We start from the raw sequence: 20065 nt of genomic DNA, 5'->3' as shown, positions 1-20065 counted from the left end.
ACACTAAGTCATTTTGACCGCAGAGAAGTGTAAGCACAAACCAACCATCTCCTTCAGGAGGCGTTAGTGTTACACCTAGTGCTGACTGCAGGCACTGGAGAGCAATCGGTTGAATGAAAACAATAAAACAAATGTAAACTGTATAAATCTCGGAGGTTGAAAGGTTTGAATATGTATAATGATTTGTTTCAAAGAAATGGATTTGTCATAACATTTCAGCACCTTTAAGACATGTTATTGTAAAAATAACATGCGTGAGAAATTAGTGAATAAAATAAGGTTATATGCAGTGATGACCAAGTACTGTAGCTTGTTCCATGATCACAGCACAGGATGACTCCCATCTTGTCTGCATGGCTTCAGTAGACTGTAAAGTTTAATTCATAGTGTTGGCTCAACATTTAGAGGACTGAAATGAGTATCAGCTTTTGTGTCAGCTGTTTGATACTGTCTTCTGTGGCCTGCATTAGTGTTGACTTCCATTGTCCAAAAACCACCCAATCCTCAGACTGCAAGGGTATGTAAATGTCATCCCTGACATCTTGAACTGCAAGACGTAGTGTTTCTTGATAGCTCTCCCTCCAATTTGTCCTGGAGTGATGGCAGCGTTGTTCAGTAACACGTGGAAAAATGCCATGTTTAGTGGTATGATGCTATGTTGGATTCAACATGTAATATTGACTGTTATTTATTGAGGATGGTCTGGACAACAGACACTATACTGAGGCTATTTTAGACCCCAAATACTGCCTGCCCTGCGGGCAACTCCACACCACAAATTTCAACAGGACTTTGTACGCAACAGGTGGTATAAAGTTTGCAACTTTCATTAAAAGACAATGGATTAGTCCACTCTTGATACTGCACATTGGCACGTTACCCATGAAATTGTGTGGACTATGGTTGGTCAGCAACTTGCTAGTCATGGTCCTTGTGCAACTACTGTTGAATCTTTGTGCACCCATGTACAAACTGAAGGAAGGAAGTTTTAGCATGACCATATTCAGGTCCTGTTTAATTCCACACTTCAGTGCTTAGAGGCTGAAATTTCAGTGTAGAACTTCACACTAAATTCAGTTGCCAAAGTTAGAGGAAATATATGTTTGTTTCAGTCGAATACCGTCTGTTTTGATGTTATAATTTTCATGAACACTAGTGAATTTCATTTTGTACATTTTCTTTGAAAATCACTTTATTTTTGACGTGAATAAATGGAAATGGTTTCCTATATGACAGTTTAGCGACACTTTTTTATTATTTTATAGGAAATGGAGCAGGATTTACAAAACTCTTTGAACGCCTCATTAGAGGAGTGTGGACACCAACAGCTATGGAATTCATGCAACCAAGTTTGTAAGTATTAGTTCTGTTGTTACGATTAACTGTTAATTTTTTAAATAATTCGTTTTTCCGAATTTAAAACTTCTTAAAATTCAACAGTAAAATTCTGAAAGTATGCTACTGCCACTACTTCCTATTTGCAACGGAATTGATCAAGTCCTCAAAGTTGTTAGTGATCTGGAAATTTGTGAATATTTATTGCTGCTTTGGTAATATTCTGAAACCTGTTAACAAAATACTTATTTACGTTTAGTTAATAAAAATGAAAAAAAGAATTAGTTTGTTTTTTATGAACTTTGTGGTACATTATCTAAATAAATGATGCTAATTTCATGTAGTAGTTTTTTGATGATAAATATGTAATATAAAATTAATTTTTATGCTTTACCTTCATGTATCATTTTCAGCAAACACTATGATATAGAAGTGAAGTGAAAAAGCTATTTTTATTTGATCTGTGCTGTTAGTTCTCCTATATTCAACAGTAAATTGTTGACCTAGTAGTAAGAAAAACTAACTTCGAATTTCTGTGCAGACATCTTCAGTGATATTGTCCGTAGTTCTAAAGTTCTCCACACAAACAAGCACAAATATATATTGGTTGCTTGAACATAATATTTTTCAGCTGTTACTGATATACCCCTTCATGTTTTCTTTTTCTTTTTTACAGCCCAACAAAAGCATGCATAGTGGCATCAGTCATCTTCGTATTGGACAAAAAGACGGACATAATTTCAGCTCCACATGCACTTGTTTACTTTGGAATTGTAATCTTCTTTGTTTACTTTAAGGTTAGTAATGAAATACAAATAATATTTGTTTTTGATAACAATCTAATTAGACAAACAGCACAGCAGAAATAAAAGGGCACTAAATTGCTTGTGTTTGAATTTTATGCATTCCATCCGCTGCCATTGATCTTTCACAACAAATGATTATACTTTCACCTTTTACACCTTTTTTTCTCTGCTATTATGTTGTACTTGGAAATATTGAGTGTAAAATCCACATCTTGACACTGCTTTAAGTTTCTGTAAATTACCACAATACCCCAGATATGAGCTATGCCCTCAATTTTGAGTGGGAAAAGAGAGAAACTCAGTGGGAAAATATTTGTCACAGTACCCATTTACAGAGACTGTTCACTGGACACATGAGAGTTTCTGAATTCTTTGGTGATAGGATGTGATGATATTTTGAGCCTTGAAAAGAGAATCTGTTAACATATAAAACTGACTGATTTCTTTTTAATCTTGCCTTTCGGAGTGCGTATGTTATCCCCTCCATCTATATCTATATTCTGCTAAGTACATCCCATTGTACCAGTTATTAGGGTTTCTTCCCATTCCATTCACATATAGAGGGTTGTAGTATGTAGAGTTACCATTGAAAGCCAGCTCTTGGAACTTTGTTAGTAAACTTTCTTGGATAGTCTACATCTGTCTTCAAAAGTCTTCCAGTTCAGTTTCTTCAGTATATATGTGACACTCTACCATGGATCAAATAAACCTGTGTCCATTCATGCTGCCCTTCTCTGTGTACATTCAATGTCTCTGTTAATCCTATTTGGTACAGGTCCCACACACTTAAGCAATATTTTAGAAATGGTCACACAAGTGATTTGTAAGCAATCTCCATCATATGCTGATAGCACTACTCCAGTATTCTAGCAGTAAAGCAAAGTCCATCACCTACTTTAGCCATGGCAGAACCTATATGATCATTCAATTTCATATCCTTATAGTGTTTTACACCTAGGTATTTGTATGAGTTGGTTGATTCCAACAGTGACTTGCTGATACTATGGCTGTAGGTTACTATGTTTTTTTTTCCCATTTTGTGGCGTGCCTATTTTACATTTTTTAACATTTAAAGCAAGCTGCCAGTCTTTGCATCACTTTGAAACCTTATCAAGGTCTGACTGAATATCTATACAGCTTCCTTCAGACAGTACCTCATTATAGATAACTGCATCATCTACAAAAAGTCTGAGGCTACTACTAAAATTGTCTGCAAGGTCATTAACATAAAACATGAACGGCAATGGTCCCAGTATGTTTGCTTGTCACACACTGAAGTTTCTTCTATGTCTGATGATGGCACTCTATCCAAGATAACATTCTGTGTCCTCCCTACCAAAAAGTCCTCAATTCTGTCACAAATTTCACTTGACCATCCTTTTGATAACAAGCATAGGTGTGGTACTGAGTCAAGTGCTTTTCAGAAATAAAGAAATACTGCATCTACTTGGTTGCCTTGATCCAAAGCTTTCAGTATGTCATGCGAGAGAAGTGCGAGTTGGGTTTCACATAATCGATGTTTTCAGAATTCATGCTGGTTGGCATGGAGGTGGTCATTGTTTTCAAGGTATCTCATTGTGTTTGAGCTCAGTATATGTTCTAAGATCCTACAACAAATTGATGTCAAGGATATTGGATCACTTCTGCTATGCTTCCTGAAAATGGGCGTGACCTGTGCTTTTTTCCAAGAACAGGGTAGGGATTTTTGTTCAGAGTATTTATAATATAATATAGTAGGAAGAGGGACTAACTCAGCCAAAAATTCAGTATAGAATCTGATAGGGATTCTACCAGGCACTGGAGCTTATATATGTGTTTATGTAATTTATGTTGTGAGACAAAGGAGGGAGTCATTGGGTGATGTAAGGATGAATAATTTACTAGAGTTGTGATTGGGGGGGGGAAGACTGACGCAATTTCTGTATCGGACTGACAAGTGCACCAGGGTACCCTTTTGTAAGTCCTGGTGGGCTATTGTAATGTAATCAACCGTCGGAAATAAGGTTTATCTAAAGCTAAGAGTACGATACCCATAGTGAAGAGTTGAAGTAATTTCATGACTGTGTACTGTGCAAGCTTAGCATATGAGGGATTTTTGAGAAGCCGTTTTTTTGTAATCTGCACCATGGCAAAGGTGTCTAGCACATGGACTGGCAATCTACATGTACATGATTACTCTGCAATTCACATTTAAGTGCTTGGCAGATGGTTCATCGAACCACAATCATACTATCTCCGTACCATTCCACTCCCGAACAGCGCGCGGGAAAAACGAACACCTAAACCTTTCTGTTCGAACTCTGATTTCTCTTATTTTATTTTGATGATCATTCCTACCTATGTAGGTTGGGCTCAAGAAAATATTTTCGCATTCGGAAGAGAAAGTTGGTGACTGAAATTTTGTAAATAGATCTCGCCGCGACGAAAAAGTCTTTGCTTTATGACTTCCATCCCAACTCGCGAATCATATCTGCCACACTCTCTTCCCTATTACGTGATAATACAAAACGAGCTGCCCTTTTTTGCACCCTTTCGATGTCCTCCGTCAATCCCGCCTGGTAAGGATCCCACACCGCGCAGCAATATTCTAACAGAGGACGAACGAGTGTAGTGTAAGCTGTCTCTTTAGTGGACTTGTTGCATCTTCTAAGTATCCTGCCAATGAAACGCAACCTTTGGCTCACCTTCCCCACAATGTTATCTATATGGTCTTTCCAACTGAAGTTGTTCGTAATTTTTACACCCTGAATTGACAGCCTTGAGAATTGTACTATTTATCGAGTAATCGAATTCCCACTGATTTCTTTTGAAACTCATTTGGATCACCTCACACTTTGGGTTATTTATGTCAACTGCTACCTGCCACACCATACAGCAATCTTTTCTAAATCGCTTTGCAACTGATACTGGTCTTCGGATGACCTTACTAGACGGTAAATTACAGCATCATCTGCGAACAACCTAAGAGAACTGCTCAGATTGTCACCCAGATCATTTATATAGATCAGGAACAGCAGAGGTCCCAGGACGCTTCCCTGGGGAACAACTGATATCACTTCCGTTTTACGCGATGATTTGCCGTCTATTACTACGAACTGCGACCTTCCTGACAGGAAATCACGAATCCAGTCGCACAACTGAGACAATACCCCATAGGCCCGCAGCTTGATTAGAAGTCACTTGTGAGGAATGGTGTCAAAAGCTTTCCGGAGATCTAGAAATGTGGAATCAACTTGAGATCCCCTGTCGATAGCGGCCATTACTTCCTGCGAATAAAGAGCTAGCTGCGTTGCACAAGAACGATGTTTTCTCAAACCATGCTGATTACATATCAATAGATCGTTCCCTTCGAGGTGATTCATAATGTTTGAATACAGTATATGCTCAAAAACCCTACTGCAAACCGATGTCAATGATATAGGTCTGTAGTTCGATGGGTTACTCCTACTACTCTTCTTAAACACTGGTGTGACCTGCGCAATTTTCCAATCTGTAGGTACAGATCTATCGGTGAGCGAGCGGTTGTATATGATAGCTAAGTAGGGAGCTATTGTATCAGCGTAATCTGAAAGGAACCTAATCGGTATACAATCTGGACCTGAAGACTTGCCCGTATCAAGCGATTTGAGTTGCTTTGCAACCCCTAAGGTATCTACTTCTAAGAAACTCATGCTAGCAGCTGTTCGTGTTTCAAATTCTGGAATATTCCATTAGTCTTCCCTGGTGAAGGAATTTCGGAAAACTGCGTTCAATAACTCAGCTTTAGCGGCACAGTCATTGGTAACAGTACCATCGGCACTGCGCAGCAAAGGTATTGACTGCGTCTTGCCGCTTGTGTACTTGACATACGACCAGAATTTCTTCGGATTTTCTACCAAATTTCGAGACAATGTTTTGTTGTGGAACCTATTAATGGCATCTCGCATTGAAGTCGGTGCCAAATTTCGCGCGTCTGTAAATTTTAGCCAATCTTCGGGATTTCGCATGCTTTTTCCGTTGCCTCTGCAACAGCGTTCCCCCCTCATTTCTCACAGTGTTTCACTAGTGATTATAAAATTTAAATGTATTCAAACAGTTCAATTCATACATGAAAATTAACATATTCAATTTAGTTACAATTTACTACCCTTGTAAGTCCAAAGGCTGTGGGCTGGATAGTGGTAAAAAAATTTAGTATGGAATTGCTGTCTGTAGATGATCTGATAAAGGAGCCCTTTTCCTATAGGTCTTTGAGGTAAAAGTTGGATTTAAATCTGATTAGAGAAGGGCATGGGAAGCATACCGATTTGTGTTATACAACACAGAAAATTTCGAAATGCTTACAAAATATTTTGATCAGCTTCTTAATTGTCTAGAACCAATCCAAAGATCTAATTCTGAAACACTCATGAAAATCTAGAAGAAGATTTACCCCAATATCAAAGAAATACATAAAGCTAGTGGAGGAGATTCAATAACAACAAACTTTTTGAAATTTTCTCTACCAAAAATAAAAAATTGGCTAAAATTAATCTTTGAGAAAACCTGGAAAACAGAAAAAAAACTCTTTGGTGGGTGGAGGGTGGTCTTGATACATCCAGTATGTAAGAAAGGAAATAAACAAGATGTTAACTTGAGAGGAATTTCTTTGCAGCTAGTTGCACAAAACGTATGTTGCAAGCTTATACTATACAGAATAGACATAATACTGGAGAGTAGTTTATGTGAATATGATGGTGGTTTTTAGGAAGTGTAGATCATGTTCTGAACAACTATTTAATCTGAAGTCAATCATTTGCCACAGATTACTGAATTCAAAAGATGTTTGTTGATTTCCAAAAGGCCATTGATTATATTGACAGAAATTACAGATATTATAAAACTATGGGAATAGAAGCATGTTAATGGCTCTTTCAAGTTCCTAAACTATTTTGCTTGTGTGGGCCATTGGAAAACGTAAAACACTCTCTAAACATTTCTGTGTAGAGTTGCATTATGAACAGTAGTTCATGTAATGGTGTGATAGCATAGTTAAATGCACTGACAGACAATTTGTCAGTTCAGGTTTGATTCCCACTGCTGCCATCCTCTCCCCCACTTACATTGTTAAATGATTGAATATATTTCTATATTATAATTAAACAGTTCAATTCATATACATGTAATTGATATATTCAATTTAGTTATGATTACTACTATTGTACTTCAAAAGGCTATTATAGGCCAGCACACTGTGGCACATTGATAAAATTTTGCATGAGCTGTGACTGGGTAGAATCATTGTAATTCACAAAGTGTATAGAAGATGCAGTAGTTAATATTGGTAGCTCACATATTACGCTGATGCTATTCTGTAGAGGACAATAACAATCATAAGAACATTGTTGTAGAATGCAGGCAGACTGGAAGATGATCAATAATGGGTGCAGAAACTTGCTACTGTCCCTCAACAGAAGCAAATACAATGGAATATGTGAACATTGGTGGAAAAACAGGCTACCTGATTATGCCATCTTTTTTCTGCCACTATAATTAGTCACTACTGTCAAATATGTATCTGAATCCATCCAGATTGATTTGAAGTTGAATAACCACATACATCTATTTGTGTAGAAAACAGATGCTAGAATAAGATCCATTGGAATCTGAGAAACTGTAATTTGTTCACAGAAGGAGCTTAAAAAAACTCACCCAACTATTTCTTGAGTTTGCTCATAAGTCTGTGATCTTTATGAAGTTGGATTACTTGAAGAAAGAGAGAGAAAAAGAATGCATGGTTCGTTACTGCTTTGTTTAAGAGTCAGTGCCTCATAGAAGTGCTTGATCTTGAAATACCAATAATAACAATAATAATAATAAACTTCACTAGCAACAATGCGTACTTGTCTCAAAACAATGTGCACATCATTTCCTATCTTACAAAGAGTTCTCTCATCATGCTTTTTCCTTCATTTGCACCGTATTTAAAAAAATCAAGAACAATTCTCTGAAAATAAAAATACATATTTTAGTATTCTTATGCCCATTATAAATGAAAATATTTGTGCATTTCCACTATTCAGCTACAGTCATTACGTCCACTGACAGCTGACAGACAGTTGAAGACATGAAATTTAGAACTTCGTGCCTCGCTGAAAGATGTGTAACCTGTAAGTTACTCTTAACTGAATGAAATAGATATGTAAAGCAATCATTTTAAAATAACCTTCAAAACATTAAAAGCTGACTTCTTCAGTGTTGGTGATAAGTTTTACTCACTTCAAAATGCATTTTATCATGGTCATATGATATGTAAGTGCAAATCTATTTCCACACTCAGAGGGGATTCTTTGCACTGTGGCTGATGGAAGTAATTACATCATTAGCAATTTAAATACATTGATCAATAATGAATGGGGCTTGGTTGCCACCTCTGTTGGCTAGCAGATGATACAGAGCTTAATCCATCCAACACATCAATAAACAAGACAATTTCAAAGTAAGTTACTCACTGTGTTCCAGTGATTCTCAACTCTGATTGTCACTCCTGATTTTGTAGATATGGACACTCCAACACAATTATGTCTACTAGCTAATGTTTACAGCACCCAGAAAGCAATCAACACCAATTTATGTCATCTAATTTGTAACGAATCAGAACTCCCATAAGCCACCACGCCAGTAGTGTTCTTCGATTTGATCTTGTTATCAATTATTTTGGTTGCTTGTTTGTGCAGCTGTCTTTCTATGGTGTGTTTAGTTCATGGAAAGTATCCAATATGTCTAATTGTTGTTACCACTCTTTTTCAGCTTTCATCAGTGCTGCTTGGTATACATGATCCATTTGTACCATTTGAAAATTTGTTCTGTGCGCTGTTCCTTGGTGGAATATGGGATTCACTTGCCAGAATCCTTGGCCGAGGTGGGAACAAAGATGAAAAGGCTGATTCAAAGAAGAAGGATTAAGACGACAAATGTAATGCAGGAAGTCAGCATTGTTACTCAGCATGTGTCTGTCAAAGGCTTCTATGGAAATTCTTGACAGTGCATGTTGCATGAAAAGTGCTCTTGTGTTACTAACAATGCATGTTGTCCTTCTAAATTAACTGTGTCGAAATTTTCCTAATCCCTTCACCTGATATTTTTCAGTTTTCATTCACTTACAAACGCAAGCATACAACTTCAGTGAGAGGCAACAAGCCACAAAAATTTGCAGGCTTTTATATGTGGTGGTTTTACTTTTTATGTTTTTATAACATATTTTTTTTACTTACTGTATTGTTTGTGGGTAATAATGTTTTGAAGTAAAGTTAGCAGGTACTTACAATTAAAACTCTCTCTGTTAAGTACAGTGAGAAAAAAAGATAACTTCATTTACTCTAAACATTACACTACTCCTAAAACTTCGCAACACATAGTTACCTACAAATTCTCTGTAATCTCATGAGTAACTGAGAGAGCATAAAATTATCTGCATCCCGATATCTAACAGTTCCACCAGAATGATTACCCATCGAACAATTTGGCAGCTGACCTGTTGATAGCAAAAGGCAGCTTCTACTCTTATTTTTACCCAGAACTGTTTAGTTAAACCAACATTGATGGAAACAGCTAACTTTGTCATTCAATGTTCTGTTTATGTGCTGTGCAAGAACATTCTGCTGAAGAGAGTAAGGAGTACTCATACGATTTGCTGCAGTCATCCTTAACTTTTGTCTAAGGAAATGATTTTTATCTTTTTTTTAAATTCCATTTTCCATTAGGCTTGTTAAGCCTCAAAATATCCTAACCCACAATAATGTACAAAAGATGATTACAAGTTTCTGGAATAATCGTCTATGAAAGCAATGAAATATTCCAAACCGCCTAGTGATGCCATTTCCATGGCCCCACTTATGTTAGTGTGAATTGGGTGTAATGCTTGTAAAGCTCTAGAATTAATATTATTCAATTGCTGTTCTGTTTGCTTTGCTTCGAGACATGTTGTGTATTTGACAGGATCTTTACTGATTATCAGAAAGCTGAGCTTACTTTCTTGATATAATCAGGCAGCTTATTCGCATCTGTAAAATTCGTGAGTCCTGTCCTCCAGTGCCATAGAATAGCTGTGTGCACACTTACTTCACAGTCTTATGTAGAGCTATGCCAGCTTCATCTAATTTCCTCCAGTTTACCATTAACTGTAAGTGTCTTGTATAAGCACATAACTCAATGGATTTGACAACCAACTTCAATCTGCGTATATTCTCTCTTTCGATTAGTGTTAACTTGCACACAGTCCTAAAATTCCTCACTTTGTAAACACGAGTTACAACTTGCATAATTATCATGTCCAGTGAGATTCTTAATTTGAAACAGATTTTGTCATGTCTCAAGTACAGGAAAAACTATGAAGAATATTAAAGTTAAGTTGTCAGTACCAACTTCAAAATACAAGGTGTCACAAATTTTTCCCTAAGCCTTTGAATGGTAACTGAAAGCATGCTGGGAATTTATGCTGTCATCTGCAATTAAAAAGGAAGGCTACTCACAAACTGTTTTTAAGAGTACCTTCATTTACTTCAAAGATTATGTAACTTACAACATAAACTCAAAACCACCAAATACTCCAAAATCTCGTGAACAAATGTGAGAACCTAAATCTAATGTAGTATAGTATGTTTGCAAGATAAAGTTTTTTCACCATAAATAACGTTTTTGAGTTGGTAAGTAACTTCTCAAGTACACATTTGTGCAATAAAAGAATATTGCACAAAACAATGATCATATTTAAAAAAACAATGTATTTCTTTGTTATTATCATCATATTAAACATTTTTGTCATAGGAAGTCCCATGACTCAATTTACCTTCTGTTTTCATTTCGCATAACATTCTGCAACCAAATTTGGTCCCATCTGTTGTATCTCCAATTAGAAATGCTTACTTAAAGATTAAATTCAGTTGTATTACACAATATATCATTTTTGAAAATATAATGTGATTGATTAGATAAAAAAATTTACTCATCAAGCGGTGGCAGCAGAACATACACGTAAAGGTATTAAACTTTGCAAACTTTTGGAGTCAGTGGCTCCTTCTTCTGGCAGAAGGGCTGAAAGGGAAGAAAGAGGGATGAAGGAAAAGGACTGGTGAGATAAAAAAAAAGGGGGGGGGGAGTAGAGGTCAGAAAAGTTGCCCAAAACCCTGGGTCAGGGAACGCTTACTGGGCGAGATGAGAAGGAAAGAGCCCTTTTCAAAAATTATTTTCTTATATACAATATGTAATTTGGCATTAATGCTGTGTATCCTTGTCTGTTGTAAAATACGGTATAGAGGGGCTGGCCAGTACTTACCTCAGCTCAGTGCAGCCGATAGATACACATAAAACAGAACCGAAAATTTACGTTCCTAGCTTTCGGAACAAATGTTCCTTCATCGGGGAGGAGAGAGGGGAAAGAAAGGGAAGAAGGGAAAAGAGATTCAGTTACTCACAACCCAGGTTATGAAGCAACAGGGAAAGGAAAATAGGGAGGGTAGCAAGGATGGAGGCATGGTTGTCAGAGGGAAGCCAAAGATATTCTACTGTAAGTACTGTGCCAGCTTCAAACCAAAGAGGATGCATACAGAAGTAAAGAGGTTTATAGTATAAAGATAAACACAACTATGTAGGATAAAAAGATGCGTGAATGGCTAAAGAGGAAAGGGAAAGAGGAGAAGACTGAAGAGTAAATGGGATTGAGGTTGTTTAACGTAGGTTCAGTCCAGGGGGATGACGGGATGAAAGGATGTGTCGGAGTGCAAGTTCCCATCTCCGCAGTTCAGAGGGACTGGTGTTGGGTGGGAGAAGCCAAATGGCACATACAGTGTAGCAGGTTCCTAGGTCCCTAGAATTATGCTGGAGGGCATGCTCCGCTACTGGGTATTGGGCATCTCCTACACGGACAGTTCATCTGTGTCCGTTCATGCACTCAGCCAGTTTAGTTGTTGTCATGCCAATGTAAAAGGCTGTGCAGTGCAGGCATGTCAGTTGGAAAATGACATGTGTAGTTTCACACGTGGCCCTGCCTTGAATTGTGTATGTTTTACCAGTAGCGGGGCTGGAGTAGGTGGTTGTGGGGGGATGCATGGGGCAGGTTTTGCAGCGGGGTCGGTTACAGGGGTAGGAACCGCTGGGTGGAGAAGGTAGTCTGGGAATATTGTAGGGTTTAACAAGGATGTTACGGAGGTTAGGGGGGCGACGAAAGGCAACTCTGGGTGGTTTGGGGAGAATTTTGTCAAGGGATGATCTCATTTCAGGGGTTGACTTAAGAAAGTCATATCCCTGGCGGAGTAATTTGTTGATGTTTTCGAGGCCAGGATAATATTGGGTGACAAGGGGGATGCTTCTGTGTGGTCTGGGGGTAGGAACATTGTTGTTGGATGGGGAGGAATGTATTGCTCGGGAAATCTGTTTGTGGACAAGGTCTGCAGGATAGTTGCGGGAGAGGAAAGCATTGGTCAGGTTATTGGTGTAATTGTTGAGGGATTCGTCACTGGTGCAGATACGTTTGCCACGAATACCTAGGCTGTAGGGAAGGGAGCATTTGATGTGGAAAGGATGGCAGCTATCAAAGTGAAGGTATTGTTGTTTGTTTGTGGGTTTGATATGGACAGAGGTGTGGATGTGAGCTACAACAAGATGAAGGTCAACATCCAGGAAGGTGGCTTGGGTTTTGGAGAAGGACCAGGTGAAATTCAGATTCGAAAAGGAGTTGAGGTTATGGAGGAAATTAAGGAGTGTTTCTTCACCATGAGTCCAGACCACAAAGATGTCATCTATAAACCTATACCAGGCCAGGGGAAGCAGCTGTTGGGTCTTCAGGAAAGCCTCCTCCATGCGGCCCATGAAGAGGTTGGCATAGGACGGAGCCATCCTGGTTCCCATGGCCGTTCCCCTGATTTGTTTGTAGGTCTGGCCTTCAAAAGTGAAGTAATTATGGGTGAGGATGAAGTTGGTAAGTGTGATAAGGAACGAGGTTTTTGGAAGATCTTCGGGTGGGCGTTGGGAGAGGTAGTGCTCAAGGGCAGAGAGACCATGGGTATGTGGGATGTTTGTGTAAAGGGATGTAGCATCTATGGTGACAAGAAAAGTTTCAGGTGGGAGAGGAGTGGGAATGGACTTGAGGTGTTCTAGGAAGTGGTTTGTGTCTTTGATGTAGGATGGGAGTCTGCGGGTGATAGGTTGGAGGTGCTGGTGTACCAGAGCTGAGATACATTCGGTTGGGGCTTTGAAGCCTGCCACAATGGGACGGCCAGGATGGTTCTCTTTGTGGATTTTGGGTAATAGGTAGAAGGTAGGGGTACGTGGCTCAGGTGAAGTGAGTAAATCTATGGAAACCATTGTGAGGTCCTAAAAATCCAAGGTCCCTCACAAGGCCCTTCTCGTAATGTTTCAATGATATTATTGTATATTAAAATGCATCCTAAAAGAATGTCTGATATTGTGTCCTACACTCTTCTCAGCACCTCTTCATTGGTAAATCTCCCACTCTCTCCAGTTGATCATCATCCTTCTGTAGGACCAAATCTCAAGGGCTTCCAACCACCTTTCCTCTTTTTGAATGCTGCACTCCAAATGAATGATGTGTTTCCTTATTTCCAAACTGATGTTACTGCTGGTGAGCAATTTACTTCTCAGATTAAATGCAATTCTGGTCTGCTGTGTTCTGCTCACCATTTCTCTTTGATCTTTGTCATTCCTCATGATCCTGCTTTCCAATTAGACAGATTTCTCAATCACAGCTAGTTCCTCTCTTGAAATTCTTATTCTTAGGAGCTCATATTCTTCTTCAGTACTCCATACAACCGCTTTGATCTTTTGCTTGTTTAGTCTCATGCCATACTGATTAACAAAAATCCTTTCCCTTGTGGTGAGGACCTTCTGTACATCTTCTCCCATCTCCGTGACAACAGCAGCAGTATCATCTGCATTGTGCTCCATGTCTATCTTCTGCCCATTAATTTTTGGTACCCACCTCAGTAGTTTTGCAAACTTGGTCATAGCTTCTTGGATTTAAGCATTGAATTAAGAGGGGATAGAGCACACGTCCATGTCTCATGCTTTTTCTGATGTTTGCTTCTTGTTCCTGATGAAAATTCCCTATCACAGCCACTTAACTTTTATAAAAGTTGAATATCAGCCAAATGTCTATACTTTAGAGAGAGGTTGTATATTTACCATTACACAATGTGGTGCATTGCAACAATGAGGATACTGATTTTAATATTGTTTGCAGACGATTTCTAATTATAATGAAACAAGTCTTAACAACACTTTTGCAAATGTAGTAAATCAATATTTCTCAGATAATAAAGGAAAAACAAAACTGGTATACTGAAGATCAGAATGTAGAATGTTAGATCCTTTAATTTGGTAGGTAAGACAGAATATTTGAAACGGGAAACATAAATGGTGGGAATTAATCAAGTACAGTGGCAAGATGAACAAGACTTCTCGTTAGAAGTGCACAGGTTTATAATTACAAAATCAAACAGACGTAATACAGGAGTAGGTCAAATAATGAATAAGAAAATAGGAATGCTTGTAAACTATTATGAAAAGTATAATGAATGTGTTACCATAATCAACATAGACACAAAGCCAATACCCACAACAACAATCAACGTTCATTTGCTAACTAGCTCCACAGATGATAGAGGTTGAAGGAACATATGACAAACAAAATTATTCAGACAGCTAAGGAAGAGGAAAATTTAAATGTGATGGGAGACTGTAATTTGATAATATGAAAAATAGTAGGTCAATATGGACTGGGAGAAAGGAATGAAAGAGGGGGCCGACCTCATAGAATTTTGCACAGAGCTTAATTTAATCATGGCCGACATTTGGTTTAAAAATCATGAAAGAAGGTTGACCTATAAGAGACCTGGAGACACTGGAAGATTCGTATTGACTACGTAATAGTGAGCTGACAATTTTGGAATCAGATTGTTAACTATTACGCATTTCCAGGGGATGGCCACTGTTTATTGGTTATGAACTTGTAGATTAAAACTGAAGAAATTCCAAAAAAGATACGAAAGTAAGGAGGTTAGACCTAGATAAGATGAAAGAACCAGAGGTTGTTGACAGTATCAAAGGGCATTAGGAAAACCAACATGAGAAAGGAATATCACAGAAAGGTAGCATTGAGAGGTGAAATAGTGAAGGCAGCAGACGATTAAATAAATAAAAAGACAAGTCCTAGTAAAAATGTTTGAATATTGCAGGATATATTGAATTCAAATAATGAAATGACAAAACATATATATATATTTAAAAAAAAAAGGAACAAATGAAGCAGGCAAAAGGGAATACAGATGTCGAAAAAATGAGATTGCCAGTAAGTGCAAAATGGCTACACAGGAACGGCTGGATGACAGATCACAGTCTCAGACAGTATGTATAACTAGGCAAAAGATAGATACTACTTACAGGAAAATTAAAAAGACATCTCTATGAATATTAAGATTTCAAAAGCAAAACCAGTACTAAGCAAAGAAGGGAAAGTTGAAGTGGGGAAGGAAAATATAGAGGAAATATACAAGGAAAATGAAGCTGGAGGCAGCATTATAGAAAGGGAAGAGGAAGCAGGTGAAGATGAAATGGAAGATAAGATACTGAAAGAAGAATTTGACAAATCACTGAAAGCCATACGTCAAAACAAGGCCTTTGTAGTAGACAACACTCCCTCAATCAAAGAATAATTTGCAATAGGAATTAAAGTTCAGAGAAAAGAAATAAAAACTTTGAAGTTTGCTGATGACATTGTAATTCTGTCACAGACAACAAAGGACTTGAAAGAGCAGTTGAACAGAATGGCCAGTGGCTTAAAAGGAGGATATAAAATGAATATCAACAAAAGCAGAACATGGCTATGGAATGTAGTTGAATTAAATCAGTTGATGCTGAGGGAATTGGAGACACTACAAGTAGTGGGTGTATTTTGCTATTTGTGGAGTAACATACAAAGTGGAGAGCATATAAAATTTAGAGCAGACCAAAAGATGAATACAGTAATCAGGTCCAGTGGATGTTGGATGCAGTAGATACTCAGAGGTTCAGTAAGTATTTGTTGCAAGAACTGAACATTGTGAGTAGAATAATTTATTTGCTTTACCAGGTTGAAGAAATCCCAAATTCCTTTTGCCACTGTAATATGTATTTTATTTGTTGCTGGATAGGTTGATCATGAATGTGATGTGCCCAAGAACAAGCCAAAAGCAACTTTCTTTTACTTTGAGAGCCTTGGAGCATCTGAATGTTCACAGAGGGTAATTTTGAAATCCCATCTTTTTCGCCTGATACTGTTTGAGAAGCACCTGTCCATTATCCGCATTAACCACGACCTGTACTTTACCTCTGCCAACCAACACTCTCAGCACCTCCCATCTCTATTTAAAATCCTTTACCTTTCATCCTCTGAATCTTCTTGAAACCAGCCATGAATTCGAGTGAAATGCCTTGCTTCATCAAAGGAAACTACCTATTCGTCATGTTGATCAAGTACCTCGAAAGCGGTCAGCCTCTTCCCCAACACCATCCATAAAACTGTTCTCATCCAACAAACCCAGCTTGGCTTCCCTTCTTAACATCTGGGCCAAACCAGAGTTCTCGTCTTTTGCAGGCATCTCACTATCCTAACTTCACATCTCAAACCTTCGGTGCCTCATAGATACCTAGCATTTAAAAACACTGATGTACTGTAACCAAATTTCAGCAGCAGTTTCAATTTTATTTTTAAGATCATTACTGGTTTCAGCCAAAAAGTCCATTTTCAGCTCTCATTTATTTGGAGTTTCAACTTACAAACTACAGAACAAGCACTAAATTCTGCCCCCTAAGTCAAAGAGAACCTTGTCTTCTTCCCAAAAACAATTGTTTGTAGGCTTTTGAGAAATTCCTCACTTCCAGCATTGCATCCCAGTCCTTCATGAAAAACACCTCAGAAACCTCAAACTTTACTCCAGCTATGTCCTATGATATTTGTTACCTGAAATCAGGCCACTCTGTCACTGAAACAACTTTTAGACACTTGGACAAGCAAAATTGACCCTCATGATCCAATTCCTTTGATTCAGTGTGTGCAGCAAAAAATATAATTTAAAGACCTAGGATCCTCACAGGTTATGACAACTGCCTGCATGGTACTCATTCCCCTCCTAATTCACACACTTCTTCCTGATAGCAAAAATAAATAAGGAATTCTAACCAGGTTTTGAATTTTAAATGAAATTAACTTTGGTAGAAAAACATCTCTGACCTATTATCTAGAGGCTCCTATTTTATATAAAAGATACCAATTACCATATATACATGAAAAATCCACACCACTGAATAATCTGCACACCTTAATTTTGAGAAAGTAAAACAAAGAAGAAATATTGGCTTTAATTTTTTGAAGTCTTCTAATGTAATGATTCTGTTCATCATCACTTTCATTTTCATCACAATCATAGAAGAATACAGCATTGTTTTTGGTTCCATTCAGTGAATTTGTGATATCACATTTTTTGAAGGATTTTTGCGCCAGTGGTAACAGAATGGAGTCCCATTCACATCTCACCCACTCACCAATCTGGCCTTCTGATTTCTCCAATCGACGTGAACTTGGGAATTTCATCGGCCATTCATTGTGTATACCACTGTTTAGTGCATCTCTTAACGGCCAATTTCTACACGCATCCAGTGTTTGCAGGATGGGTGTTAGGACTCAAGGGATAATGAGCAAGTCAGCTTTTCCGTCTCATAACTTGTCTCAGCTTACTCAGTTGTATGTCTGCGGAAACTGTCCAGGACCAGCATGTTACATATTTTCAGTAATGCACAAGGGTGATGTCGCCCAGTCAACCACAAAGTCATTGTCCATCAACCCTTTCAGATTCGTTCTCATCAATATACACTCCTGGAAATTGAAATAAGACCACCGTGAATTCATTGTCCCAGGAAGGGGAAACTTTATTGACACATTCCTGGGGTCAGATACATCACATGATCACACTGACAGAACCACAGGCACATAGACACAGGCAACAGAGCATGCACAATGTCGGCTCTAGTACAGTGTATATCCACCTTTCGCAGCAATGCAGGCTGCTATTCTCCCATGGAGACGATCGTAGAGATGCTGGATGTAGTCCTGTGGAACGGCTTGCCATGCCATTTCCACCTGGCGCCTCAGTTGGACTAGCGTTCGTGCTGGACGTGCAGACCGCGTGAGACGACGCTTCATCCAGTCCCAAACATGCTCAATGGGGGACAGATCCGGAGATCTTGCTGGCCAGGGTAGTTGACTTACACCTTCTAGAGCACATTGGGTGGCACGGGATACATGCGGACGTGCATTGTCCTGTTGGAACAGCAAGTTCCCTTGCCGCTCTAGGAATGGTAGAACGATGGGTTCGATGATGGTTTGGATGTACCGTGCACTATTCAGTGTCCCCTCGACGATCACCAGTGGTGTACGGCCAGTGTAGGAGATCGCTCCCCACACCATGATGCCGGGTGTTGGCCCTGTGTGCCTCGGTCATATGCAGTCCTGACTGTGGCGCTCACCTGCACGGCGCCAAACACGCATACGACCATCATTGGCACCAAGGCAGAAGCGACTCTCATTGTTGAAGACGACACGTCTCCATTCGTCCCTCCATTCACGCCTGTCACGACACCACTGGAGGCGTGCTGCACGATGTTGGGGCGTGAGCGGAAGACGGCCTAACGGTGTGCGGGACCGTAGCCCAGCTTCATGGAGACGGTTGCGAATGGTCCTCGCCGATACCCCAGGAGCAACAGTGTCCCTAATTTGCTGGGAAGTGGCGGTGCGGTCCCCTACGGCACTGCGTAGGATCCTACGGTCTTGGCGTGCATCCGTGCGTCGCTGCGGTCCAGTCCCAGGTCGACGGGCACGTGCACCTTCCGCCGACCACTGGCGACAACATCGATGTACTGTGGAGACCTCACGCCCCACGTGTTGAGCAATTCGGCGGTACGTCCACCCAGCCTCCCGCATGCCCACTATACGCCCTCGCTCAAAGTCCGTCAACTGCACATACGGTTCACGTCCACGCTGTCGCGGCATGCTACCAGTGTTAAAGACTGCGATGGAGCTCCGTATGCCATGGCAAACTGGCTGACACTGACGGCGGCGGTGCACAAATGCTGCGCAGCTAGCGCCATTCGACGGCCAACACCGCGGTTCCTGGTGTGTCCGCTGTGCCGTGCGTGTGATCATTGCTTGTACAGCCCTCTCGCAGTTTCTGGAGCAGTTATGGTGGGTCTGACACACCGGTGTCAATGGGTTCTTTTTTCCATTTCCAGGAGTGTATGTCACTGATATTTCCTTTTTAAATACCACTTAAGGTAGTAGCTTTTATCAATCAGTAGTTGTATACATCATCACTGTATACCTTTGCTGTTCATTGCCACCAGTGATGCTGGATTCCCCTTTCCAGTTCAGGGTGGTGTTGAGCAGCATCTCAAAAAGGACTGGTGTTTGATCCATGTTACCAATTTGCGATAATGCAAGAGCTAATCAATGAAGACCAAGACTGACTTTTTCACAGATGTTTATTACTCCATTTCAATGTTTACATGATATTTTTCAAAGTACTTCCCACCTACTTGAATGCACTTCTAGTGTGTCTACCAGTCTTGGAATGCATGGTGGTGGCCGTTCTTTGTCAGTTCCCTGAGAATCACATCACTTTTCTTGAACACTGCTTCAGAGTTCTCAAGTCAGATGCCTCGAACTTTGCCTTTAGTGCTGGGAAGTAAAAAAAAAATTCACATGATGCAAGATCGGCTCTATAAGGTGAATGTGGTACACATGTAATGTTGAATTGAGCCAGAAACTACATGACTTGATTTGGAACTTGAGGCCACACATTGGCATGATGAAGTCACCACCCAGTCCAAGGAAGTGCTGGGTGTTTCCTTGCAATTTTCTT

General features: G+C 39.4%; 1 protein-coding gene across 1 annotated transcript in view; it reads left to right on the top strand.

Moving 5' to 3' along the window:
- The window catches only part of LOC124795398 (trimeric intracellular cation channel type 1B.1), a 60305-nt gene that overhangs the window by 24203 nt on the left and 16037 nt on the right, over nucleotides 1-20065 (top strand). Inside the window, exons 5-7 of the mRNA XM_047259413.1 lie at nucleotides 1266-1353; nucleotides 2012-2132; nucleotides 8910-9075. Of these exons, the coding sequence (XP_047115369.1) occupies nucleotides 1266-1353; nucleotides 2012-2132; nucleotides 8910-9065 (365 nt within the window). The 3' untranslated portion in view covers nucleotides 9066-9075. The remainder of the gene's footprint in view (nucleotides 1-1265; nucleotides 1354-2011; nucleotides 2133-8909; nucleotides 9076-20065) is intronic.

The sequence above is a fragment of the Schistocerca piceifrons genome, chromosome 4 (assembly GCF_021461385.2).
Source record: "Schistocerca piceifrons isolate TAMUIC-IGC-003096 chromosome 4, iqSchPice1.1, whole genome shotgun sequence".
Taxonomy (NCBI): Eukaryota; Metazoa; Arthropoda; class Insecta; order Orthoptera; family Acrididae; genus Schistocerca; species Schistocerca piceifrons.
The sequence above is the reverse complement of the archived record's forward strand: the minus strand, read 5'-3'. Positions and strand labels throughout refer to the sequence as shown.